Consider the following 26,389-nt stretch of genomic DNA (forward strand, 5'->3'; position numbering starts at 1 on the left):
GAAAGAAAAAAGCAAAACAATATGGATAAAATCTTCTCTTGTGATATGTTTAGATCACAACACTGATATATCAAAACAACAAAACAAACGAAACAAACAAACAACAGCAAAAACCTACCCAAACTCTTTTCTCTACTTCTGCACAAGATAATGTTTTCCCAGAAATATCACGATTTTCATCACAGTTTAATTTAATTTAATTTAATTTAATTTAATTTAATTTAATTTTATTATATTTTATTTAATCTTATTCATCATTTCTTTGGCCAGGAAGGTCTATTTGAGAAAGAAGATTTTCAAGACAGCAGTACATGCAGGCCCGCATCCTGTAAATAAAACACAGGGGAAATAGAAAAAGAAAATAAGCACACAGGATATACCAGCAAAATCCAGTTACACTGTAAAAGACATTTAAAAGGCAATAAAAGACAAGAGTTCTTCTAAGGCAATGGTATTTTGCAACTCATTGGGGACATTTTAAAGAATCAACAAGTGTCTTGGCAATAAACCAATATTACTGTCAATATATTGAAACAATTTAATTGAAATAATCTGCAGTGAAAACAGACGAAAGTTTACTTTTCCTGCCTCATGTGTCAGGGAATGTTTGCCTGTCAGAGTACATTAATTAATGGTTATCCAATTCTTCACTGCCAAACAAAAAGCACCCAGTTGGTGCAAAGTTTGTGGGTCGCTATGTTGCAACCAATTAATAAGCAGTCCCGTTTATGACTCTTTGCAAGTTTTGCTGTACTTATTGTGAGAAACGACTATGGGCTTTTTGACTATTTGGCTGTTGTGTTTGTCTTTAGGCAATGAGTGGGCCTGGATATCAACCTTCAGTACAATTATCCCCACTATTAGGTGACATAAGGACATTTGGCATTTGCCATCTAACTGCAGTGAGCCAGATGAAGTTTGGACTGGTTATCAAGGTGAGTGTGATGATGCATGAGGACAAGTACTACTAGTACACAATATAAAGTACATAAACTGTCTAAATGTGGATCAAAATAAACATGGCAAGTGTCACATTCTGATAAAAACTCAGCCAGCTCAACTCAGCTCAACTATATATATATATATATATAGTCTAGTTTTCTAGTGCTTTCAGGTATCAGCTTTATTTTACTGTTTCAGGACTGCTTTCACTTACAGGAGTTGTGATAAATTACTGCTGATTGAAATCCATAATTTCATGTGGCTTGTAGCTTCATTACAAAAGCTTTTAGATAACAAAATAATAAATAATATCAGTCGCTTGATAACAGATAAGTGTTCATTAGTTAACTACACTAACTACACAACTTCAAGCGGATGCAAACTCCAGTGTGCTGGGATGACGCACCGAGTCAAATCAAGTCAAGCATTAAGCAGCGCATGTGTAGTATATACCTGTAAATACCTGTGTGCTACCCTTGAAGTGACACCAACAGAGTACATGATTTCATAGTGATTGGCTGCATTCGTTAATCAAAAATGGCTGCCATTTTCCATTCTTGTGTGCCCATGTATTGCATTATCTATAAGAATATGGCCTGGAGTCTTGAATGTGATCAGAAAACTAGAAACCTCTACAGATTGTAATCCAATCTAAATCACATGTTGTGGAACAAACAAATGCTCCATTTAATGGTTACTGACACTGTTTCATAGTCGTGTTGATCATATTAGACGGCAAAAGCAAATGAAGGAGACAAAATATTTACATTAACGATGGCATTTATTTCAAGGCTGTTGCATTGTATTACATGTTGGGTGTATTTCTGGTCATTGCAAAACATTTAATCACCTTGCAGGCTCAATTCATCATATTTTAGCCTTCATGAGTATTTGTTTTTACAAGGTGCTTTTGTCTCATCTCCACATTGTTTAACAGCTGCTTGTCATATATGGGCTTGGTTGTGTCTCCAGGCTGGCAGTCATTCAGTCAAACCACAAAATGTCCAATGAAGTAATAACAAATCATATTTGGTTCAGAAAGGAGATTTATTTTGTGCTCAAAACAACACTGAAGAAGAAGAAAGGGAAAATGCGAACATCAGTGTCCCGCTCTGTCAGATCAACAAAACATGAACACATCATAAAGTCAGAATCTTCCATGGGGGTCTGTTAAGTGTTTTCTGTTGTGTTGAACACGTTAACTGCAGCTTAAACAGACCATGAGCTCATTAGTCTACTTTTTACGAATCTCCAAGTCCGTCAAACTGTTTCACGCCAGACTGCTGTCCACCGGCTGTGATGCGACTGAGTGGGATGATCTTCATGGTGGTTTCTTTCAGGGAGTACCAGCGGTCGTGCCAAGTGACCCAAATAATGCCGTTGTCAAAACCGAATTCACCCGCGTCCTTTGCTGTGTACCTGCCACCTGGATGAAGAGAACACAGAACACGGTTTAGAGCGCATATAAAATCATTTTTACTAATATATCTGCTTGGATAACAGTTTTGTCTTTGTGCTAGTTGCTAATTTGTGAAACAAAAATCATAATTATTAGGCATTAAACACCACCAATCATGCAAATGTACACAAATTAGGGTTTGGCTCTGGTTTTAGCCATGCTGTCTTACCCTGGTAGTATTTGCCGTTCAAATGTGCAGCATGACATCTGTTCATCCACCATCCGGAGCCGTCCTGCAGAGCACAGTTGCCGTCATACTTGTCATTGTCCTTGTCGAAGGTGCTGAACTGCATGCCGTTGTGAGACGTGTAGAACTTGTCGCTAGGATCGTCACCAAAGTCATAGCCGTCAAAAGCATCTCCAGCATCTCCGCCAAAGTAGTAGCCGTACGTGAGACGGTACATGTCGGGCTCTGAGCCAATCCTGAACATGTTGTAGTCGGCGTATCTGGAGAGAAGAGGCCACAGAGGATTCGTGTTAGTTTTTGTTAACCTCCGCACAATCATCTTTTCTTCTTCCAAGTCCAATAATGTCAGGGCGAACTCATGGATGCGAATTGGACCGACGCAAGCTCAGTCACAAATCGGGTGAATTTTAAAATGAACTAGTTTCTTACTGCACTGAAATCACTTTCACTGTTAAACTGAGCAGAGGAGCAAACACACAATATTATACAATTCTCCTATATTTTTTCAAATATAGGAGAACAAAGGAAAAATCATTAGTGTAACAAAACTATACGACTGTTACGGCTAGGACGCCTAAACCCAACCACAACATAAAAATGCATCCAGACGGCACCGACAAAACGAGCAAAACATCTTTGCCGCTGAGAAAAACCTTCCTTTAAAGAAATACTCTCCAGTTCTCATATAACAAATGCTACTGCAGCATCTACATTTTCTTTGTTGTCACACCTAAACCATGCTGGTATCTGTCAGTGGTTACTCATAGGACACTATTTGATTTGAACCACTGTGGTTTGGATACAAACCATCATGATTTGATCTCATGAATCCAGAAGGTGAACATAGTACGCCCTTTATAATAAGAAATGAAATACTGTAATTCATCATTTTAATAATCATCACTAGACAGACAGCTACCTCTCTTTACCTCATTTCCTGTACATTTATTGTCCGCAAGGATTCTGAGTCATAAAGGCGCAGCACAGAGAGGAAAAAGAATTCAAAAATCTTTTCATTCCAAAATCTTTAGCAGCACAATGACTCAGAAGAGACTGACTTTTCACTCATGCATTATGCATTCCTTCATAGCCATGAACCTTGTGCAGGACCTGGCAAGAGCTACTTTTGGAGTAGGTTCTGTTCCTGTGGTATGACTCACAGTTACTTGTTTGGAGTGTGTAGGTGATGTGGAATACATATTAATTAATATATATTTAAAAAAAAATAAAAAAGACCTGGAAAAATGACCTCTGTGTCCTCAGCTACTGGCCTGATCAGGGTCATGTTTGCCTTGTCAGTCAGTCTCTTTGCTCTCCTTTTACATAACCTGTTATCACATACGTGAGTGTGTGTCTACATACGTACCTTTTGTTGCCTTCCCAGTCAACAAGCTCTATCCTCAGCACAGTCGGGATGGTCGTACCGACCGTCAGCTGATGGATCTTCTCGTTGCCGAGCCAGAACTCTGTGGTGTCATCTGGTGAGAGATAACCGAAGCCCTCCTTGTACTGGACCCAGTCCTTCTTGAAGTCCACGCTGCCATCACGTCTCTGTGGACACGAAAAAGTGATCAGTGTCAAAAGTGTTCATACGACTCCCGTCACTGCAGTTCACGTGTTTGCTTTTTTTCATGAGTGGCAAATTACAAACTGTTTTTCTGAGTATTTACTTCTTCTTCAGCAAAATAATGATTAAGGATCATCCAGGGCAACAAGAAAAGCCCTCTTCCTTAATTGTGAAGCAACAAAAGTAAAGCATACCCTCTGTATGACCGTGAAGCCACGTCCAAAGCTGTCAATCTCACAGTAGACCAGGAACTGCTCAGTGGCTTTGGCTGGTTTCACATAGTAAAGACCACTGGTGGTGGCACCTTTGTTTGCAATGTCCTGACAGTCTGATGAAAAAAGGAGAAACAGAAAAAATCCAACATTTCTTCAGTCCACATTTCTTTTATTTGTCAAGTTTAGAAAAAGAGCCTAACTCTGAAAAGAGGTCAGATTACCTCTAAAATGAATTTGTTTGCTTTACGTTGATGCACTATATCGATTTTAGTTGTTAACTAAACAGTGAACAAGGACAAAAGCTGCTCAGATGAGTTGTGATTGAGAAACCTCTTGTGAAATGGTAATGACCTGAGGGTCAATGAATTGAATTTTATTTGTTTTTTTTTTTACCTGTTCCTGTGGTTGGCTGGATCTCAACGGTGTCTTTGCAGGGCTCACTGCATGTCTGCTGCAGCTGAATGGAGAGCTGTTTCAAATCTACCATCCTCCTCTCATTGCTCGTGATTAAAGTCTGAAGTTCACTGGAAAGAGGGAAACAAATATGAGTTGAGCTGTATCCTGAATAATTCATGTCTCAGTTAGTTACATGTTGAGAAGTACCAAACAATGAAGACCTAAGATATTTTACAAAATAGATAAGAAGATAAGAAAATGAAAAAAACAAAACAAAAAAACGATGAATCACATTTGGAAAAAGATGTGAAACATAATTAAATCTGACTTTTTTTTTTTTAAATGTTAAGCGTGAGTCTGAGTTCCAGTGTCTATGGTGAAAGAGGAGTGGATGGCAAAACGCCCCTTGATCTGAGTCCAGTCCAGACCGTGTGGGCGATGAGGGTACGTTGTGCATTGACCTGAAGGCGTGGGCGGCTGGGAGACGTAAACGCAGCGACACTGATTGAGTCCTGAGTTTAGTTACTTTCCACCATAATGACCTACAACAGCTATATATGTGCTGTCTGATATACATCAATATGAAAGCTTGTTTTTGTTTTGCACATCATAATACAAACTGCTTTTATTGTTTCTCTCTCTCTCTCTCTCTCTATCTATCTATCTCTCTGTCTATCTATGTAAATCTAATCATTTTATTTTATACTATGATTAATCACAATCATTGTTAAACTGTAAATTATTCTGCCACCTACAATTACATTTCTTCTTCAAGGGTTTGATAACCATATTTGAGGGATCACTGCAAAAATGTGCATTTATGTATACATTCTATATTCTGTATTTGAGTTGTCTTTACATATCCATAACCCTGGTATTTAAAAAAATTATGTTAATAATACGTGTATGATAATATCGTGTAAATAGTCCAGCACCTCTTACTCTTATTACACTCTGTATGCTCTTAAATCCCTTGTGTTTCTTTCCATTTCATTCGTCTATCAGTTCATCTGGTTGCACCTTTCACTCTCCATTAAGTTTAACTGCACTTTTTGTTCGATTTTGTAGAGTTATGATAACAAAATCTCTGTCCACCTTAATTCATTTGCCAAAAAAGAGCCAAAATTCACAGCAAAGTAAGTTAAAGATGAATTTGACAGCTTACTTAAAACAAAATCCCATAAATATCACAGTAATATTGGTATTGTGAATTATGTTGACCACAACAGTCATTTTCTATATTCTATAACGAATCAGATTTTTTTTTCTTCCAATTAATGGCAATATCGGCCCTTCTAATGATAACTTACAATATTTGCTGTTCCTGTGCGAGGATGGTCTTTTCAAATCGGAGAACATCATCCAGCATACTTGATGACTTCTTGAAGTGTGCGTCTGAAATAAAAGGTCAGTGTCAGTAGGATGCAGTTTCAAAACTTTCACCACGGTTTGATACTTCTGTAAAAATATTAACAGTTTATACTTGAGTCGAGCCAAGTCAAAGTAATTTATTCAATAACTGATTCATAAACAGATGAATTTAAGACACGTAAATAACTGTATGAGACCAGTTTATTTAGTCATATTAATGAGGGGAAACAAATGCAGTTGTATGAAGATGAGTCTCAGGGTGAGATTTGATGGCATCAGACTGAATGTGTTACCTACCTGGTGCGCCGCTCTTTTGAGCTGAAACAGCAGTGTCTTTCATGTAGACAACTGCTTCGTCGGCCCCCTGAGTCAAATTGGTGATTGTTTCAAGGTCCCGTTGCATTGTGTCCAAATCCCTCTCCACATCTGGCATATACCTCAGCATGTAATCAGCCACTCCACATGTAGTAGGACAGTACCTTCCCTGCACATAGATAGGACAAATGAAAAACATTGATAGATAAATACATACATAATGCAATTTACGCAGTATAAATATATATATATAAGCGTATCATTAGTGACTGGATGCTTACAAAGCCGTCATTTTGGGTGCATATTGCAAGGTTGTCTCCCCTGATTTGCTGCATAAAAAAGGAAAAAAAACAGTTTAGATTTTTGAGCTCAAGACAAACTGCATCAGTGAAAAAAAAAACATATTCAGTGACTTACTGCTGATGAGAAAGAGAAAAGTAACAGAAGCCCTGCTGCTGTGGCAAGAAATGATTGAGCCATGTTGCTTTGGCCACCAGTTGCGGTCTTGTCCTCTTGGAGAATGAAGAGCTGCTCGACTCTGTTGGATATTTATCTGTACAAGGTCCTCAGTTCAGTGTTTGACAAGGGCTCCGTATGCAAACATCCCACTCACTGTGTTCGGAAAATCTGTGACTCAGATGTCAGACAGACAACAGCGATCATTTCCAAGATTTGGGGTGTTTGTAAGTGACAGCTGTCAGAACACAGCTCTGTGTGACGTTGCATTGAACTGCACATTTGTGGATCAGCCGGTGTCGAAAATGATGACACAGCAAGTTAAACAGAAGGATGACCCAGCTTCATGTGTTGCTGCAACAAGTACACAATGCCATTTTTTCTGTTGGACTGCCAGTCAAACAGAGCTTATTCAATTCACAATTCTTAATCATTAAAAGATAAAAATCAAATGACAAATGATTGCGTGAGTCATTTGTTAAATACAGACTGTTATTTTAACGTGTCCCTGTAAAACATTAACATCAGTGTGCTCCCAATAAAGATGTGCCAACAAATTCTGGATGAACAAATTGTTTTTTAAACAAGACCACGAAAAGTCTTGAATTGTCTGGCAGGTGCCAGTTAAAATATCTTACAAGGAGATCTTTAAGATATGAAGGCCCATGTTAGTCAGAGAAAGAAAAAAGACTAAATCATAGAAAGAAAAAAAAACACGATAAATCAAAATTATGACAAAGAATCATCATTTTGAGATAAAAAAAAAAAAAAGAACTGCATATTTGAAACTGTAAAGTGTTGAATTTTGATGCAGTACACATGGAGGGGTTTCACGCCACCGACCCGGCCACAGATCCGAGCACACTTGACCCCAAAGTCCAGTTTGTGTTTGTGTGAACACTGCGTACCGTGCTGGGGGCACGGTTTGTTGATCTGTGCCCGAGTCCGTTTGAAAAGGTAGTCTGGAGCACAATTTGTGCATGCTCGGGCACGGTCGGCATCAGGTGTGAAAGCAACTGGACCAAAACGTGGAAGTGATCTGCCATTCGACAGTCAGCGAGAGCAACAGCATTGCCCGCAACCACAGCCGGCGTTTGTGGGCAATGCTAACGGTCAATGCTGATGTCTTTAAATAATGACCATGATCATTCCCTTATCATTTTGATGCTACACAGACTTGTAATGTAATAAGTGGTGCCTCGTAGCATTTCTATTCTGCATCCAGTGCACCTGTTTTCCCACTTTGTAACTTTTTTCTTGCTGGAGTGCTTTATGGCACTGAGACACCAACAATTTCAGTGAAACAAGATTATATTTTATGGAAAAAATGTTTTCTGGGTTTCTCTGATGCCCCCTGACTGTTCTGCCTCAACTCTCAAATGTTGCTGGATGGGCTTTTAGTCACTGATGAGAGCTTTGTGAAATAAAAGGCCGCAAGACAGATGTTAGAATGGGCTTCTTGTTGATGAACTAGTAATGCTATTAGCTAGCTTGATATATCTTGTGGTTTTGCTCTTGCTTAGGGGTTTTCACACTGCACTTAGCCCCTGGCTAAGAAAAGCTTCACATTGGTACGTTCCAAAGTGGCCTAAGCCAGACTTTAGGCTGGGGCTTACTGGCCTTGGCCTGGAGCAGGGTTAGCCACGAGTTTGTGGGGTTTTCTCCTGAAAATTGACTAATCCCCGGGCTAAATGCCGCCAGTGTGAAATGTGCTAAAATACTAAGGAGTAGTCAAGAGAGCTAGTAGAAGTGCACTGTGAAAAGCTCTCTTGATGTTTGGCTCTATTAACAAAGTTGTGTTGAGAGTTCCCTTACCTTCATGAAGTAGATATTTTAAAGACACTCTCCACTCAAATGTGTTTTTCTTAAGTTTATGTCCCCTGAACTGTCTTCCCTTTTGGAGCACAACTCATTCCTCATCTGAGCCTCACCAAGGCTCAAACGTGTATGGGTTAATATGGTAATGCTAACCACTTTGATGCACACTGCTCTTTCACAAGGTAACCCAGCACAAGTAGTGGTGGTGGGCGGCGAGGCCAGATCCAAAAATTCTCATTGAAAGTGTTTATTTTTACTTTTTTTGTGGGGAAACCGATGTTGAATAAAAATCTTGATCAGAGTATTTTTACATACTATACAACATGTCTGGAGGTTAACTTTAAGCCAAACCATGTTTCCCTAATTTTAACCCATTTACTTTTGTGCCCAAACATAACTAACCTGTAGCGATTTGAGGGGGTACGCCATCCCTCTTCTTAGCAAAAGGCCCAAAATGCATCCCCCTTTGTTAACCTGCCTTCCTCCCTCTCTGTTCTCTAGCAGAGAGAGTGCAGGAACAGACAGGTTGTTAAGTTGACTATGTTAGTTTAGTCTCCCTGACTCACAGATCCTGACTGAAGTCTGTGTCAGACGTTTGTGCAAGTTATAATCTGTCGCCCCGACTGTGGCTCTGAAATATAAGTAGCCTGTAGGTGTGTATAGACTCTGATTTCCAGTCTCAGTCCACACAGGTGGCACATTTACAGAAAAAATACAAAACCTAAAGAGTCTGTCATGAGCCAAACCAGGTCCACCATCCCCCCATTGGATGTTGCCCTGCTCATAGGGGCATCAGATGAAGAAATGCTTAATGTATCTTGTATTCATTTTTTCATCTTGTGGACTTTTTTCAGGTATATGTTTTTGGGCTTTTCATGTCTTTATTTGATAGAAACAGCTGAAGTGAAGACAAGTTGCAGAGGACTGACAGCCTCTGTATGTGGGACGTACGCTCTGTCAACTGAACTACAGCTGAAACCCTGGAGGACCTGAAGCCCGGTCCTGAAAAAAAAAAAAAAAAGGATGATCAATTAATGATAAAATAAAAATATTTGAGGTGAGTCACCGTCTTGATTTACAAAAAATGACTTAGACATTTCAACCCACTATTTCGTAACTTTTAACTTGATAAGTTGAAATGCTTACTTTTCTTCTCCATTCCATACCAGAATAACTGTTTTGTTTGTCTGTTTTACATTAATCAGAGTTCAAATTAATCCTGACTTTTCACTGTTCAAGAAATCAATGGTCTTGCAGACGGAGTAGATGTTTATAACTGTTAACCTGGGCAAAAAAAAAAAAAGACAGCCACTGAACTCAAAGTCCAGAGAGTGTATTTCAGATCAGTGGACTTTTGTTTTCAGGATAACAGGCTTAACTTCACATTGACATACAAGTGACAGTTATAAACAGCTGATCAGCTTACAGTGGGGGACTCGTCATGATAAATTTATGAGGCTGCATGCATCCTTCCCTCCTGTGGAGCTCCTGCAGCCTGCTAGTCTCTTAATTTTTAGTCGTTTATGGTGTAGATAGATAGTTAGTATAGATAGTTTACGGCTTCAACTCACTATTTTGACTGCAGTAGTCATTTCTGCACAAACAGTGGCTACATATTGCTTCTTTTAACTTTTGTTTAAACTTTATTTAAAATTTTCAGTTTATTTTCTCATGATTCTGACTTATTATTTTGTCATTCCTAAATAGTCATCCTTTTTAATTTTTCCTGGTAGAAATGAATAATTCAAGGTGTTGTATATAAAACTGCAGATAATTATAGCAGCAGTTCTTATTGCTACTTGAACCCAGCTATGGACTGACAATAACGCTGCCTGTGGTAAGTAGATATAATTTAAGTAACATCATGAAATAAAATAAAGCAAAATAAACTTTATTTTTCACTTAATATGCTGCAGACTGGTGGATGGTGTCGGCCTCTTATTTGAAACTTGGCTGCAGTAGGAGGTTAAACCACTAGTGGGAGTGGAACCACAGTAAACCAAACATACGCACCATGTGAGCACACGTCAAACTGAAGACTTTACAGCATTCAGAACACAGAAAACATTTGACATTTTTTATGAGATCTGTGTGACAAGATATAATAATGTCCCCAGTGAGCTACATTTGACTTAGAACAACACATAATGGACATAATGTGTTTATAATAGTTTACTGAACAGCTCTGTAGATGTGTCATTTGTGGCACATAAAGAAGACACATCACTGGTGAAGTTGTGTTTAGATATTGCATGAGAAATATCTTACCTGTATAAAATTGTTCTTCATGGACAGTTTACGTTGTTTACATTACATTGTATTTCAGAAACAAACCAGCACTAATCACTTGGTTCCTCAGGCCTGCAGGAAAATCAGCTTCAGCGTGTTTTTCTAAGAAAACAGAGCACGTTTTTCACCGGCTTAATTTGTAAGACGCACATGTGCAGCTGATCGAACTGGAGCTGGAACGCTCTGACACAAGACAGATTATTAGACGAGAGCAGAGGAACGGAAACCTCCTCAGTGTAACCGCTGAATACTCATCAAATCATGCCAGACAGTATGTATACAATATTTCATCATGTTTTCATAGGCCCTTTTGTGTAGATGAACATTCAGTCCCACTCAATCCACCTGGAATAATCTGATTAGGAATGTTGTGCTAATCCGCATGATGGGTCAGTACTACATTTTCTCAAAGTTCTACATTACTTTTCAAAATTCAAAAGTAATTCAAAAAGTTTCATCAAGGGTTCATCAAGGGGAGTTCCAGATAAAACCCCATTCTTGGTAGAACCCCCTGGGTTTGCTCTAGATAAAACCTTAGGAATATAAAAAGGTTCTCAGTAGAGCCCCCATGGTGTGTTCTACATACAATCCTAGGAATATAAAAGGGTTTTCAGTAGAACCCCATGGGTAGGTTCTAAATTAAAACTTGGAATATAAAAATGTTGTCAGTAGAACCTCTTGAGTGGGTTCTTGTTGGCACTCTTACAAGGTGGAAAGGTCCTGGAAAGAAACCCCACAGAAAGATCTGGGTGAAGCATTACACCAGTTCTTTGTAGAACCTCTTAGGGGAGGTTCTAGGTGGAACCCTTCACAGGTGGTTCTAGGTATAATCCTTTATGTTGGGTAGGTAAGTGCTAGGTTGAACTCTCTGAAAGTTTAACCTTCATAAAAGGTCCTAAGAGGAACAAAAAAGTGTCCTATGGGGACAAGCCAAAGAACCCTTCATGGTTCTAGTTAGCACCTTTATTTCTAGGAGTGTACAGTTAATGGAACCGCATCTGTCCTCTTGTGACAGATGAATCTGGGGCCTGTTTGGCAAGAAGCCCAAGTTCACAATGAAAACATGCGTCTGCTGTGGATTTTAAGGTTAAAATGTCACTCGGTTAACGGATCTTTCATTCCAGCATTATAAATATTATGCATTCTTCTGTACTGCCGGGTGAAAGTCAGTTAAGGTGATAACAGCGAGTCTAGTGCTTATTCTTTCTGCTTTTTTTTTTGATTGAGGAATGTTTGCAGTCAATTCCATACTGTTCAAGGCCACTTTACACCGCTCTTAGCACTCCAATATTTCGTTTTGTATGCCATGCAGTTCTTGATAATGGTTATTTAGTGGATGTTCCTCAGGGCGCTCCAGGCAAACACGCCTCTTTTTTATCACATCAAAACAAACATTGCAGATATATGTGACAAAATAAAGCAGAATAAGGCCTCATCTGTGGACGCTGTGTTGACATTAGATGATAAATCTTACCTTAACTACCTCTGTGTGACCTGGTTTTATTATGTGGAAAAAAAACAGGCCTGAGACGGATATAAAGCCTCGCTGACCTGAGAATGAACTGCCAGGCCCATGAACCTAAACAGTGCTGAACTTTTGCTGAACTGGCCTCTTTGTGTCGAAACACCAGATGGAAAGTGTCTCTTTCTTGCTCTAAGTGCCATGAAGACACGGGCACTCTCTCTCTGAACACTGTGTCCAGGATGTTAAGATGTGCTCTGGACTGCTGTTCCTACTGATGTATTCAGACACCGATGCCAGGCTGACATTCTCACATTGTTTGGACTTTAACAGGATGCAAAGTGACAGAAAAGCAATATAAAGTTTTTAGTTTTCTTCATTAGGAGTGGTGTCTGAAATCCCTGAACGTCTACCCTGTAAATCAAGCTATGCTAATATGTTGCTGAATCATTGTGTTTCCACGAAACCGTAAGAAACACTGAACATTCGTCAGTAATCAACTTATGTTTCTAGGCTGAAAAACAAAGTCAGCATAGTTTACAAGTGGTCTGACCAGGTATTAAATTTAAAGAGCCTTGTTAGGGTCTCCCATTGGCCACAACAATAAGTCTTGAGCCATTTGACCATGGTGTAAATCTCCCCAGGACAGAGGGCAAAGGTTTGTTATAATGCCACCTCAGGGTTCAGCCTGTGGTCACAGACGGTAAGTCGACTCAGCTGAACCTGGATCTGAGGCAAAACACGCAGCGAGGTTGACCCTTCGTTGTCCACAAACAGAGATGTGCAGTATTTCAATTTAATGTAGTTAAAATACATGTTTAATTACTTTTGAGTATTTTGTCATTTGTATTTTGCTGGGCTTGTATTTGTGTATTTGAAATATAAAATAAGACACATTTTATTCCAGGGTTTAAACTGCAGAAAAAAAAAAAAGCTTTATCACAGTCTTTGGGTAAATGCAAGTGAATCATGTGACATGTCTACCATGAAGGAAATCTAACATTTCCTGATTTTGTTGCTTCATAATAAAAGCTTTGACAACAAAATAATTCAGATTCAGATTACTTTATTGTCCATTAAATATACATAAAATGGAAATTTGTCTTTGGCAATGGTAACTGGGGACTTTCATTGCGACGAATTTATCAGAAATTAAGTGTTTATTCGTTGTCTTACAGCCACTTGACTCACGCTAAGCTCATCTTCAGGTAAAAGAGACAAACCTTCAAGCGAGCAGCCCTGCTGTAATGGAGATGTAAATCCCTGTTGCTCCAAGCTGATGTGCTGAATCAAAACAAGTCAAGCCAAGCCAGCTTGTCTGTGGAAACGAGGTAATTGACTTTTGGTTTCACAAGAACTCTGGTCTCCTGGGTGAAAGTCCTGTGTTTGACCCACTTTGTGCTCCTGTCATAATTACTACGGCCACCAGAGGTTGTTGCCTAACAATAAACGTAAATAAGCTGCTTGCACACACAAGCTATACTGGGCTGAAACTACCCAGCATGCACCCTAAATTCGCAGCCTCCCACTTCCAAAACGTCCCGATTGATCACTACCACTGATATCAGAAATGAGCAAAGCTCATCCTTTCAGTATAGGGGAGTTAAGCAATGAGAATGTATCCCAAACTGGGGTTTTTATAATTTATTTGAATTCATTTGATGAGCAAGTATTTGTAATTTGTACTAAGATACTTTCTGGTGTATTTGTTCCCATCTCTGTCCACACACTATGAATGACTTTAATGTAATAAGTATATCATCTGACAAGAAAATAACTTTCTTATGATGCTGTGGTGTAAAGCTTTTGATGATTGTGTTCCTAAGCAACTAAGTTGACCAGGATATGTTGATATTAGCACTGCAATATAGATTTATTGGACTGTGCTCCGCTGCTGTGCTGTAATAAAAGAATCGGGACACATCTCTCATTTTATCAACACTTATATTACTTTTCACGTATCCACTGACTGATGAATGGAACATAGTATGTACTTGTTCTGTGTCATCCCTGAGAAATGACAGGTGGTTCCATATGAACTTAATGATCAAATAACAAAAGATATGAAGTGTTGCATGTTTAACTTTAATGGCTAATGTCATTGTTACCCTGAGAATTCCTCACACAGATGCGTCTTAGCTGTTACATTACAGCACATTGATTAGTGTCAGAAATTTCCATCCTGCAGCGATTACTTTCTTAGTTCTTAGTTTGGGTCTTTTGAATTGAGCACAAACTGGACTGGGATCAAACTAGCCTCTGAGACCAACAGAGGCCAGGTTGACCACAGGGAATAGACTACAGTACTGAGGTACTTTTCTTGTTGGGCATGGCAACCAGCACCCTGAGTCATGGCTAACCAAGCTAACAGCAGTTAGCGGTTACTTTAGCAACAGTAAAGCTATCTTTCCAAAAAGAAACTCCATAACTGACCTCGGTACTGTGTTTCCTGTTGATCTTGAGGCTGAACCTTTTAGTTTTGTTTCCTGCAAACGGCAGCGATCGGTTACAGTTAGCTACATTAGCAACAAGCAAGCTCAAGCCACCAGTCCATCAGAGAAGCCCTGACAAAATATTTTGTCTATAAAATCCAGTGCTGCTCCAGTGAACGGATGTATTCCCCTTCTTTGCTCCACTGAGTCATAAGTGACAAAGCATTTCATTGGGTGGCAATTTAGTTAACACCCAGTGCAGGACAGTTTCAAATCATTTTGTAGGAAAAGAAAAACACTGAACTAACATTAAAAATACCTATAATATCAACAAAATTACATTTTGTCATTTTTGGGCCAGATACCTGTGTGTAGGTGACTCATAGCTCAATACATGTGTGATAAAAACACCATTTTGACCTCATGGAAACATTGTACATGCAGGACTTTTACTTGTTGTGGAACATGTTTACATTTTGGCATTGCTAAGTTTACCTAAGTAAAGAATCAGAATACTTCTTCCACAATTGGTGTGTTTGTAAATCTGTTTTTAAGTTACACTCTATACTCTATACTAAGATTGATAATAAATATGTGTTTCTGGTCTATAGAGCAACTTAAACTGCATTAGATGTGTGAGTGTAAAAACTCATGAAAGATTGATCTATTATTGACTTTTATGTCTCTGCAGATTTGAGTATTGTTGTCACATGCACTTCACAAACAATTATAAGAAAGTTTGTTTTTTGCTCATAATTTATCAATATAAACTATTTGCAATATCTGCAGGTTAGAAGGTCAAATTTGATCTGTATAGTGCTGTATACTCATTAATCACACACTTCCTCAAAAGTAGGGTATGTATGCTTTGTGGGTCGAACTGATTTTCTCATAGTCTAAAAGAGCAGGTGGCCTCAGTCAAATACCGGCAAAAATTTAACCTGTTTGCAGCGATTTTCAAGGAGTAACTGGGTCAGCAAATGTACTCAAACAAATGAGTCAAAGACACAAGATCAAAAAGGCTGAATGGTTTCTCAAGGTAGTTTCTGGGTTAAAAGATGAGCGTGTAATTGAAGCGTACAGGATTACGGTAATCTGGTCAAAGGAATGTTTCATCTCATCATATGGTTCCTCTGAGAAGGTGCACAGCAGCACAGCCTGCTTTCCCCCACCCCAACACTGATCCTGCATTCATGATGGGACAGAACAGATTAGCCGAGTCAACAAAGTCGACTGCAAACTCCTCTGCAAGTCATCGTCTGAAGGGTAATCAGCTTCATGGCCTAATTAGAAATGTATCTCAAGTGAACAACAGGGTAAACAAAAGCTGGAAAATGCAAAACCAAAAACATCAGTGCAGCAAACTGGAGAACTGCACAAAAGAAAGCAAAAACTTTTTCATTTTCATCCTTATCTTATTTTTTTATTTATTTATGTGCATCACCTGTAACTTTTCAATTTTTTATGAATGTACATGAACTTAATTATTGAGCCTATGATTTGAGCTTTTAAAGATCTGTGATGGAAAGTAACAACCCTTCCTCAAGTACTGTATAAAAAACTATTTTGAGAGGTATATTCCTGCAACTCTAATTGATTTTTGGGGCCAACTTGGAGTAGCATAACCAATGCATTCTCATCCCAACTCATCACATACTGATGTAATGTCAACTGTCCTGAGTCACGTGACACACATAACGTTATGTACACTACTACTTTTAATAATGATTTGATGTCATACGGGACATGAACCCCCAGCCTCCTGGGTGAAAGTCCTGTGTTTGTTCGATGCATCCTACCTCCTCCATGTGTCGACTCTCTCTCTCTCTCTCTCTTTATACGACGTTGACAGCTCGAGGTGTCCTATAGAGCTGCAGATGGGTTTACATTGAAGTCTCTTGAAAAGCCTGATGTGTCAATTTCACCTGGGTACCATCAGCATCTGTATGAGTCGCTGAGGAACACTGATATTTCACAACATCAACAATCTTAACATCCTGTAAGCACATTAACACAGTATAATGTATATATTTGTCATGGTGAGCATGTTAGCATACAGTTGTAGTTTTTTTCTTTTACTATTTAGCACATCGAAAAACAACTTTAATTTTTCACTCTCTTTTAGCTCTCCTTTTAGTCTCCACCACAACCTCTGAGAGGAATATCTGACTTTTTAGCTGCTAAATGCAACTCTATGTTCACCAGCTATAGTTCCTTAATTTGTCTGTCTGTCATTTGGTGCTGACCGGGTAATACATGTGTCAGACCTTTTTCTATGAAAACATCTGCATGTCGAGGCTGGAAATGATGCAGATGAGAGCAGCAAGAGTGAACGAAAACAGTAAAGTTGCCGACCAGAAAACCAACTTAAAAATGCTGCACTGCTCTGCAGGCGTGGGGGCAACTTTGAGGGACTTTGGTGATAATTAATAAAATACTTCTGTAGGTTTAATGCAGATTAATAGCGATTTTGTTGTGGGATTTTGTGAGCTAACGGCCTTCATACACTTGATGATGCATTTGTCTTTACTCAGAAGGAAACAACTAAGCATATTACTTGTGACATCATCCTCCAGTACAATGCTGCTGCACTGATGTAAATCCCTCAGAATACACAGTGACCACTGCACACAACTGGAACCGACTTTTAAAAATTATTATAAACAACCCTCACTTTCACACACGTGCTTCTTTGGTATTTTATTTCAGTTTCTCTTTGTGAAGCTTTGTTTTGATTCTTCAAAACAAAGTTCTCTGTAAATAAAGCTTATTATTATTATTATTATTATTATTATTAGTTATTCATTTTACATTATATTTTATGTTGAAAGGGAATCTTTAAAAAAAAACTTTATATTTTGAATTTTATGGTGTATCTCTGTTCAGACTCTAACTTTGTGTGAAACACCCTAACCAGACATTCAGACATTCAAGTCCAACTGTGTTGATTTTTTTTTTTCATGTTTGTGTGCTCTTTCCACAAATAACTACACATACAGCCTATAACATCTACTTGAAACTTTGAAATACCAAACACAGGCTAATGAGTAGGATGTGAAAGTCTGGATGTGACAGAGTCTGTGTCTGTTTTTGGCTAATCACATGTTTTTGTCTCACCCCTGGGGACACATGTACCCCAGTTTGCGAACAGGGGAACTTTTGAGTACAATAAGTGTGCCTCGCCTAAATTCTTTACACGTTTCTTTCAAAATAAAGCTTCTGCCATAGCTACAGCTAATTGTTTTCTTTGCTGCAGTTCGTGGGAACCGACTCAGGGTGTTTAGTGGATTGGAATGCACCCCAGACTGGAAAAAAACCGCAGCAGGAAAAAAAAAAAGTTGTGATGCTGTGAATTAAGGAGAATACGCACGTGCGCAAGGTCACTCGTGTCCAATCATGTTGTCAGGATTTCTCTCCTCCTCGTGCCAGTGAGGATAAAAAGCTCATTTCACTCAGACACGCTCAGATATTTACTCTGTAAACCCTCACGATGCTGCAGCTGCTGACCTTCCTGGTGGAGAAACTCTCTCTCTTCTCCAGATTCAAACTGTTTGAGTCCAGCTGGGCGGACACCGACGACCAGGAGCGACACCCGCAGCAGCGCGGTCCCCCGCCGCCCCTCCGGAGGGGAGACCTGCTGGAGGTCCCCAGAACCATCTTCACCCACTACGGCATCTATCTGGGTGAGAATAAAGTGGCTCACCTGATCCCTGACATCCTGCCGGTGATCACCAACGACACGAAGCTCATCAGCTCTGTCATCACAAACAAGAGACTCATAATCGGCTGCATGTGTAAGTGCGCCACGGTGCGCGTGGACACCTTGGAGGACTTTGCATACGGAGCCATGATCCTGGTGAACCGTGTGGACAAGATGATGAAGAACTCGGCGTTTCCTAATGAGGATGTCGCCAAAAGAGCTGAAAAACTCATCGGGGCAATTCCCTACAGTCTGCTGTGGAATAACTGTGAACACTTTGTCACATACTGCAGATACGGAGCTGCAGTCAGCCGGCAAACTGAGAAGGTGAAGTCTCTAAAACTTTTTTTTTTTTTTTAAGGAGTGCATAAATAGCCTAAATGTCTTAATTATTATTGATCATGTTGGCATAATGATTGTAAAGGTGAGTTCCATATTGGAACCCTGGAGTGTATTGTTGTGTTTATGTTTTATGGCCAGGGGTGGATTTAGTAATTGAAGGGCTAGGGCACCTCCACGCCCCCCCCCCAAACTTAAATTTATGATAGACAGCTGCGGAAAGAAGCTGCTCTGTAGTTTGGTGGTTCGGCAGCAGATACTTCTGTATGTCTTGTCAGACAGCAACAGGGTGAACAGGCTGTGACTAGGGTTGGGTATTTTAGTGTCCTTCCTCCTTTTTTCAGCACCTCTGGAGCAGCTTTGCTTCTTTTTTTAAACAGCCATTTGAGTTTGTTACTGTCTTCCTTCATTTCCACAGATGTGCAGTAAGATAATTGAATGATCGTGGGGAGGCCCAGAGACAAGACTTAAGACTTTAGATGCCATTTTAGTGTCTGAATTTTTACAAAGACATAATATATTAGTGAAAAGTAAAAAAAAAAAATAAACAAAACCCTCTTAATCATAAGTTGTTGAGATGGGGCTTGGGGCCTAACACAACTGCAGACCTCTGTCTAATGTCCCCCACCCCGACTGTGGCCACTTACCACAGAAAAAAAATGCTGTGGTCAAATCCACACCCCCTTTAAAAATTTTAATGTGTTCGGAAGCATGTTGCCTCCCCCTCCTTGCAATGTTGATCCTTTGTCAATGATGAAGACAGAAGATATGACAGGAAAAGTGGTAGAGAGAGAGGGGACGACATGCAGCAAAGGGGCCACAGGCAGGAGTTAAACCAGAGGTCACTGCAGAGGACTGACAGCCTCAGTATATGGGGCACATACTCCACCAACTGAGCTATACGGGTGTCCAAGAAGTATTTTATTCTTTTCATCAAATCTGTCTGGTTTTCACTAGACAGGAGTGCAATATTTGTGATAGAAATATAAAGTTGCATGAAATGAAAACATGCAAGTAAAGTACAAGTATCTTACATTTGTACTTAAGTACAGTTCTGGAGTAAATGCACTTAGTTACATTCCACCACTGCTCTGTGTATGTACCATGTCACCTCCGAGTTACCATTAGATATTGTACTCAACCAGATACAAGATTTTTTGAGTGTCAGTTAGTTTTAGGCATTTTAATTAAACACAACTTTATGTAGAAATGCACCATGTGAACATAGTATAAAAAAATCTCATGAAAATAAGTTTTGACACAGGACCTCCTCTGTAAGACAGACGAGTTAAGCTCAGGTTTCCCTCAGGAAATTTTTAAATCAAGGAGGAAAGTGACCCACATCCTGCACACATCTCATCGTGTGGTCAGTTTACCTCATTAAACATCTTTTTTTCTTAAAGTTAATGTATTATTTTAAAACAGTAGGCAGTCTTCATTTCCTTTGCTCCTGGAAAGCACGACCAGAAACCATGATCATGCAGGTCAGTTCATAGGTGCGCAATCCTTCACAAATCTGCAAATCAGATTACTGAAATCAACTGCCATTGAAGGGCCGTGGGTTTTTAGGGCCCTTTGGAGTTCAGGGGCCAAGGGGCAGCAATGCTTTGCCCAGCTGCTAATCAGGATTTAAAATGGATCTGACTGACTGTTGCTATGGACTGATGATTCCTGTTGCTATGGTTACCTCCTGGTGAACCCTACAAACCGATTCAGAATGGAGGTTAAACTGGTCACCGAAACTGGGCTCATGATATGAAAGACAGAGACTTCCCAAGCACAACACGTGTAATAATTAACTTTATTTTCTTTCTTTTGTAGTTCTGTGAGTGCTTGAAATCGATCATCAGGGACCAGCGCAGCGTGATTGCCACGGTCCTTCTCGGAATTGTCTCCATCATCTGTTATGGCATGGCACCATCAACTACATTACCCACAATCCTCATTCCCTTTACTCTGTGGATGGCTGGTTAAAAGGGGCTCAGCACAAGGAAGCTGCAAAAACAAACTGAACTATTTACTTGACAAGGACTGACTGGAAAAACCTCCTCAGGACGGTGCACGCTGGTCATGTGATGCCTTACGAGTCCGCTTTACAAAAATACTTTCATTGTATTGTGCAGACAGTTGTTTAATGTTTAATGTGCTGATACATTAATTAACAGATTTGATGTCACTTTATCATAACCATCATTAATAATTGGTAAACTGATAGCAAACTTAAGTTATTAGTGATGCCATGTTTTATGTTATTTTATCAATACTTTTAATAATATAAAATAATGTTTATTAATTATATATTGTATCATAGCTGATACGAGAAAATAACAATTACTTCATCATTACATCAGAGCCGAACATATTACAAATTACAGTATTACTAATAATTAGTAAACATTACTTATCATTTAATTTTTTTAAACAGTGGAATAGCTATTAAGTAACTAAATTAACTATCAATAAACAGTTTATTAATGATGGTTATTATAAATTGATTCCATAGTTTCCCATTTGTCATCTCTTTTAAGTGTGGGAAATACATTAAATCTTTAATATAGAAATACGGTTAGCCATGCATTTTTGCTAACATTGACTCACCGCAAATGTGAATATACTGTCAACAACAATATCTTAATGTGTATATATATGTCTACATATAGTGAGTATTTTATATTAGTGTACTTAATATAATATTGTAAATACGACAAATGTTTAATAAACAGTTTATTTTTACTTGTGTGTCTCTTGTTTGCATTTCTTTCCATATCCAGTCACAAATTAGCCTCATTATATGTGATATTTCATGAAATATTTTCTTACTGAGAGACTTGGGTTTCTGTTACAGTAATACAAACTGTGTGGAACCATACAATAATGATAAATTGCAAAAAAAATGCGCAGTGTCATCATTGTGGCTATAATACTGCACCTTAAAACTTTTGAATTTTACTGTATATTCTGTTGGATTTAGCCACTTTGACGTTACAGTTCATGTCATTTAATTTCTGTAATTATATGATTTGTATATATTTGTCTAAATATCCAAGAAAGTGCTGAATAACGATGAGATTGGGTTGCAGCCCAATCTAGTCTATGAAACACAAAAGCTGTTTATTTGGGCGTGATGGCTCATTATCAGTGACCTTTTCAATTAGGATTTAACTTGTTTCCAAGTCAGCTTTCTTAATGAGGACCCTTGACCTTAATACACAACAAACAAAGCCCGAGTTTCAAAATCCAACCACGCTGCAACGTGATTACAGAAAGCTCCTTTATGTATGTCCAAATCATTCTGAAACATTGACCAATATCTAATCCTGCTAACCACTGACTCCTCCCAGCTTCAACATAAATAAAAAGGCTGTCAGGCACTTTGCTGCACACTGCCATCATGTTTCTTTACGAACTCCTCAGCTTTTTCTTTGTAGCTTCCAAAAAGGAGGAGGAATCCAAATATGACCTGTCCCTTTACAAGCGTGGCGATTTACTAGAGGTCCCCAGGACACTGTTCACACATTTTGGTATCTACCTGGGTAATAACCGTGTGGCTCATCTCATCCCGGACATCCTGCCTGTGATTTCCAAGAATAAATCTGCAATCGCCAAGATGGTGACAAACAACCGCCTGCTGCTGGGGGTTATCACGAAGGTGGCCAGCGTCAGAGTGGACTCGGTGACTGATTTTGCGTACGGCTCAGAGATTCTGGTCAACCACATGGACAAAGTGTGCAGCCAGCCAGCTCTGGACGGGGACGAGGTGGCCAGAAGGGCTGAGAAACTCCTTGGCTCTGTGACCTACAGCTTACTGTGGTACAACTGCGAACACTACGTCATGTACTGCAGATATGGCATGGCCATCAGCTACCAGACGTACCAGGTACAATTTAAACTTTGGATTTCATTTTTACACAGAATGAGGACTGTAGCTTCTGTCCTCCATCATTTACACAAGTTAGGAAAAGATACTTTCCACAGTTATTGTGAACAAAACAATGTCAACATTTCCTTTAATCATTTAAAGGCATACTAAACAGGATTTTTTATGACAAGTAATGTATAGACTCAGAAATATCCCTCTCAATCATCATGTGTGACACACTAGGAGTGTGTGGTGGTGCCTGTATTTTCTTTTTTTTCCCATTATTTAGCTGTGTTCACGAGGCTTTATCAAAACAAAGTGTCAGGATTTGACAACTCGGGAATGAGACTCAACAATCAACTCTCTTCTTCTTGCTAAGCTACAGTGGAGGAATAATGAAGAGGGAATATTGTACGGAAAATATGTTAAATTCGGAAGAATGTCATTTCATTTGACGAAGTCAGGCTGTTGAAGCCTCACATGAACTCCTGCTGAACACTGAAATACATTTTTGTAGGGAACAAACTGTAAATTGTGTCCCTCACTCACACTGGAATTGCAATAGGAACGGATCTCAGAAGGAACAGTCACAGTGACCAGTGCCTCTTTTAATAGATGGAATTTGGACTTGTGAGAATTGATTTAGGGCAAAAATACAAACTTATTATAAAGTATAAGATCAATTAAAGTACCACCCATCAGTAGGTGATCTGAGGGGGGTGGGGTCAGAGGGAATGCCATCCCCCTTGTTTGCAAAATGGCCAAAATGCATCCTCCTTGTTAACCTGCAAACCCGCCTCCATCGCCTTGTTGTGGAGTGAGTACAGGAGCAGAGGGGTTGTTAGTCTGACTGTTGAAGGCTAACACTTCATATCAAGGTCCTTGTAATGAAGTTAATAGGTATGTCAAGGCAAATGTATTTATATAGCACTATCATGCACAAATGCATCCCAAAGTGCTTTATAGAGTTCAATAATAGGTAATAAGGCCCTTATATGTTCTTACAAGATGTTTATTCACATTATTAGGTGTTAATAAGACAATAGAAATGTTAATTACAGCATCATAAACACATTTCTTGTTAGATTCTAAGATATTTATTAGCACTTATAAGTAACTTTCTAACAATTTCTGGACTGTTAAACCTTTCCTAGTTTTTTTTTTTTTGTTGCTTTATTAAGCTTCATACATAGTTTGTTATGCGCTTATCAATAGATAACTATGCATTTTGCAGCTAAGGCAAGAATAATGTTATATTAAGGTTAATAATTCCTTTGTCATCCACTTATTAACAGCTGACTATGCTTTTTCCCCTGCATTTATGCCTTCGCTGATGGTGGGTGAATGAAAAGACACTGTCACTTAAAAGAACTGGTCTTTTATTCACCTGGGTTTTCCCACTGAGCCACACTCTCTGTTAAAAATTAACAAACTGCTTACTACCTTTTATTGATTGATTTAGTCTGTGACAGGGGTTTCATGTCAAGGACACCCATGACAGATGAAGATCAAATGGCTGACACTGAATTTAAGAGGCTTTTGTCTTAATTTCAACCCTGCTGATCTTTTTATTCTTACGTTTGAAGATAACGAAAGTCTTCAGAGTTAATCAATGATCGAACAAGGATCAGTATGAATTAGAATCAGTCAAACTGAGGACTGAGGAAGAAAAAGAGTTGGCTGTTTTGACAACCGCTGCTAAATACATCAGAAAAAGGTTTTAAATATACTGTATATAAACTATTACAACAATTTTTTGTCATGACTGTAAAAAACACCCTCCTTTCCTTGGTTATTTTGAGCAACAATTAAGATAATTTATGTGGAAATGTCAATTTGTTTTCCCACAGTCATCTTTAATTCTTCACAAGTGTTTATATCTTTCCATCCTGGAGATTATTGCACGTGAAAGGTCACATGCAAAAGCCAAAGGTTTAAGGGTCACTGCACGTGCGGCGTTTGCAATGATATCAGTATTTTCCCCTGGATTTAGTGAAAAACAGATTATTGGATAAGTTTGGTTGCAACACTCATTGCGAGGTGGTGTTGATCTAAATGTGCTTACTTATTTCACAATGAAGGGCTACCTTAATGCCTGACATTTAGTCACATGAGGATTATTCTCACAGAAGAGAGTTGGTTGCTTCAGTCCACTGGAGGGAAAATTAACTTATTCATGAGGCGAGTAGCTCCATCTAGTGTTACTTCACACCCAAATTACTGCCAGTCTGGAGGTAATGAATACGTTCCCTTGATAATAGGCCTCTGCTGCTCCGGTAATTTGATATTTACTCAGCCTCAAGTCAGTCTAATTCTCTCACCCTCTTTTCTTGCAGTTCTGCACAACAGTACGGAAGATCGTCTGCAGCAGGATGAGCTCCTATCTGACGGCACTGTGTGGTGTAGGAATCATGCTGTATCTGGGCTGTGTGACGCCGCTGACAGTTTTACCGACTCTGCTCATCTCATTCACCATCTGGATGGCAGCCTAACGGCCTCTGGAGGGAAAAGACTCACTGACACGCTAGTGGAAGCTGAAATGAAGTCCTGTGGTTTAGCTGCGTGACTAAAGGCATTGGGAAAAGAATGTGTCCATGATAATTAAAATCTCACTATTTTACTGTTCTTTGGACATGTGTTGATTTTTTTTTATACATATATTCAGATGTTTTATTTCTCTTTGCTTTAATAGTCTTCATGCTGTTATATTTTTTCCTAGATGTCTAATTTTGTAAGTTATTCATCATTAATGCTCACCAGACTCTGATATTCAGCATTAATCTCATTTAGCAGAAGCAGCTCATAGATTATAAATGGACTTTGACTCAGCATTGAGGCAAACTTCTAATGACTAAGATGAAACTCAACAGAAAAAGAGACAGACTAATGGATGCATGATGGGGTTCGCAGACGGATGCTGCAGGAAAGTTGCTATGAATGATTTCCTTAGTTTGTCATCAGTTGGATATTATGCTTTTATAACGCTCTAAGAGCTTGGCTTGGACAAAGTGCAATAAGTGTCTTTGTAATGGAACACAGTATAGATTTGATTTATTGTAATGACAAATGTCATGTGTGTTTTACAGTGTATTAAACATATTTCTACCTGCTTGCCGTTTCTTGTTTCTTGTATAAAATACCAAATAATTTTACTCTTGTTCTCTGCTGCCATCCTTGGGTGCAGATCCCAGGGGGAATTGAGGGAATAAGTCGCCCTAACTTTAAAAAAAAAACCCATCAAGTTTTGAAATAATTCAAACACAACACTTTATGAGGGATTGTTTATGTCTGTTCTGCTGGTATGAACAGCATATGTCACTTCCATGTCAGATGTGGAAAGAAGCGCTGCAGTGCCAGGCCAGTCAATACATGTAGTGTACATCTGTGGCAAATACTTCATCACAGGTTAGTTAATGAGTAAATGACAAATGAGCTGATTGTGCCTGTAGATTGAAGTGAATCAGAAAAGAGTCTTAGTGATGGTGTAACAAATGTTTTCACTGTAAATAAATATGTTCCTACCATAAAAGACCTGCTTTTAGAATGGAGTTTGGTTTAACGGTCTGTTATTGTGGAGCAGAG

The 26,389-nt window shown here is 39.0% G+C and overlaps 3 protein-coding genes across 3 annotated transcripts; 2 read left to right on the top strand and 1 right to left on the bottom strand.

Moving 5' to 3' along the window:
• Window positions 1–1,970: 1,970 nt before the first annotated feature.
• On the bottom strand, window positions 1,971–6,993 carry fgg (fibrinogen gamma chain). The gene is made up of 9 exons (XM_084715026.1): window positions 6,870–6,993; window positions 6,734–6,781; window positions 6,435–6,621; window positions 6,077–6,161; window positions 4,764–4,894; window positions 4,350–4,483; window positions 3,955–4,139; window positions 2,571–2,848; window positions 1,971–2,368 (listed from the first exon to the last, which is right to left on the bottom strand). The coding sequence occupies exons 1-9, from the start codon at window positions 6,930–6,932 to the stop codon at window positions 2,184–2,186; spliced, it is 1,296 nt and encodes a 431-aa protein (XP_084571152.1). The 5' UTR covers window positions 6,933–6,993; the 3' UTR covers window positions 1,971–2,183.
• Window positions 6,994–18,121: 11,128 nt separating this feature from the next.
• On the top strand, window positions 18,122–21,681 carry lrata (lecithin retinol acyltransferase a). Its single transcript, XM_084715029.1, has 2 exons — window positions 18,122–18,936; window positions 20,770–21,681. The coding sequence occupies exons 1-2, from the start codon at window positions 18,400–18,402 to the stop codon at window positions 20,920–20,922; spliced, it is 690 nt and encodes a 229-aa protein (XP_084571155.1). The 5' UTR covers window positions 18,122–18,399; the 3' UTR covers window positions 20,923–21,681.
• Window positions 21,682–22,337: 656 nt separating this feature from the next.
• LOC146329743 (lecithin retinol acyltransferase) lies at window positions 22,338–25,918 on the top strand. Its single transcript, XM_084712616.1, has 2 exons — window positions 22,338–22,825; window positions 25,144–25,918. Exons 1-2 carry the CDS (start codon window positions 22,340–22,342, stop codon window positions 25,297–25,299), a joined length of 642 nt encoding a protein of 213 aa, XP_084568742.1. The 5' UTR covers window positions 22,338–22,339; the 3' UTR covers window positions 25,300–25,918.
• Window positions 25,919–26,389: the final 471 nt, after the last annotated feature.

This window comes from Lutjanus erythropterus, chromosome 3 (genome assembly GCF_056507025.1).
Source record: "Lutjanus erythropterus isolate fLutEry1 chromosome 3, fLutEry1.hap2, whole genome shotgun sequence".
In the NCBI taxonomy this organism is placed as follows: Eukaryota; Metazoa; Chordata; class Actinopteri; order Lutjaniformes; family Lutjanidae; genus Lutjanus; species Lutjanus erythropterus.

What these genes read in the sequence shown, in the direction of transcription:
- fgg (XM_084715026.1), bottom strand. Translation starts at nt 6,932, where the DNA reads ATGGCTCAATCATTTCTTGCCACAGCAGCAGGGCTTCTGTTACTTTTC. An exon ending in CCAGCCAACCACAGGAACAG is followed by an intron (nt 4,484 to 4,763) that starts GTAAAAAAAAAA and finishes TTTTTTCATCAG; the next exon opens with ACTGTCAGGACATTGCAAAC. An exon ending in GACTGGGAAGGCAACAAAAG is followed by an intron (nt 2,849 to 3,954) that starts GTACGTATGTAG and finishes TCTTCTCTCCAG; the next exon opens with ATACGCCGACTACAACATGT.
- lrata (XM_084715029.1), top strand. Translation starts at nt 18,400, where the DNA reads ATGCTGCAGCTGCTGACCTTCCTGGTGGAGAAACTCTCTCTCTTCTCC. An exon ending in TCAGCCGGCAAACTGAGAAG is followed by an intron (nt 18,937 to 20,769) that starts GTGAAGTCTCTA and finishes TTTCTTTTGTAG; the next exon opens with TTCTGTGAGTGCTTGAAATC.
- LOC146329743 (XM_084712616.1), top strand. Translation starts at nt 22,340, where the DNA reads ATGTTTCTTTACGAACTCCTCAGCTTTTTCTTTGTAGCTTCCAAAAAG. An exon ending in TCAGCTACCAGACGTACCAG is followed by an intron (nt 22,826 to 25,143) that starts GTACAATTTAAA and finishes CTTTTCTTGCAG; the next exon opens with TTCTGCACAACAGTACGGAA.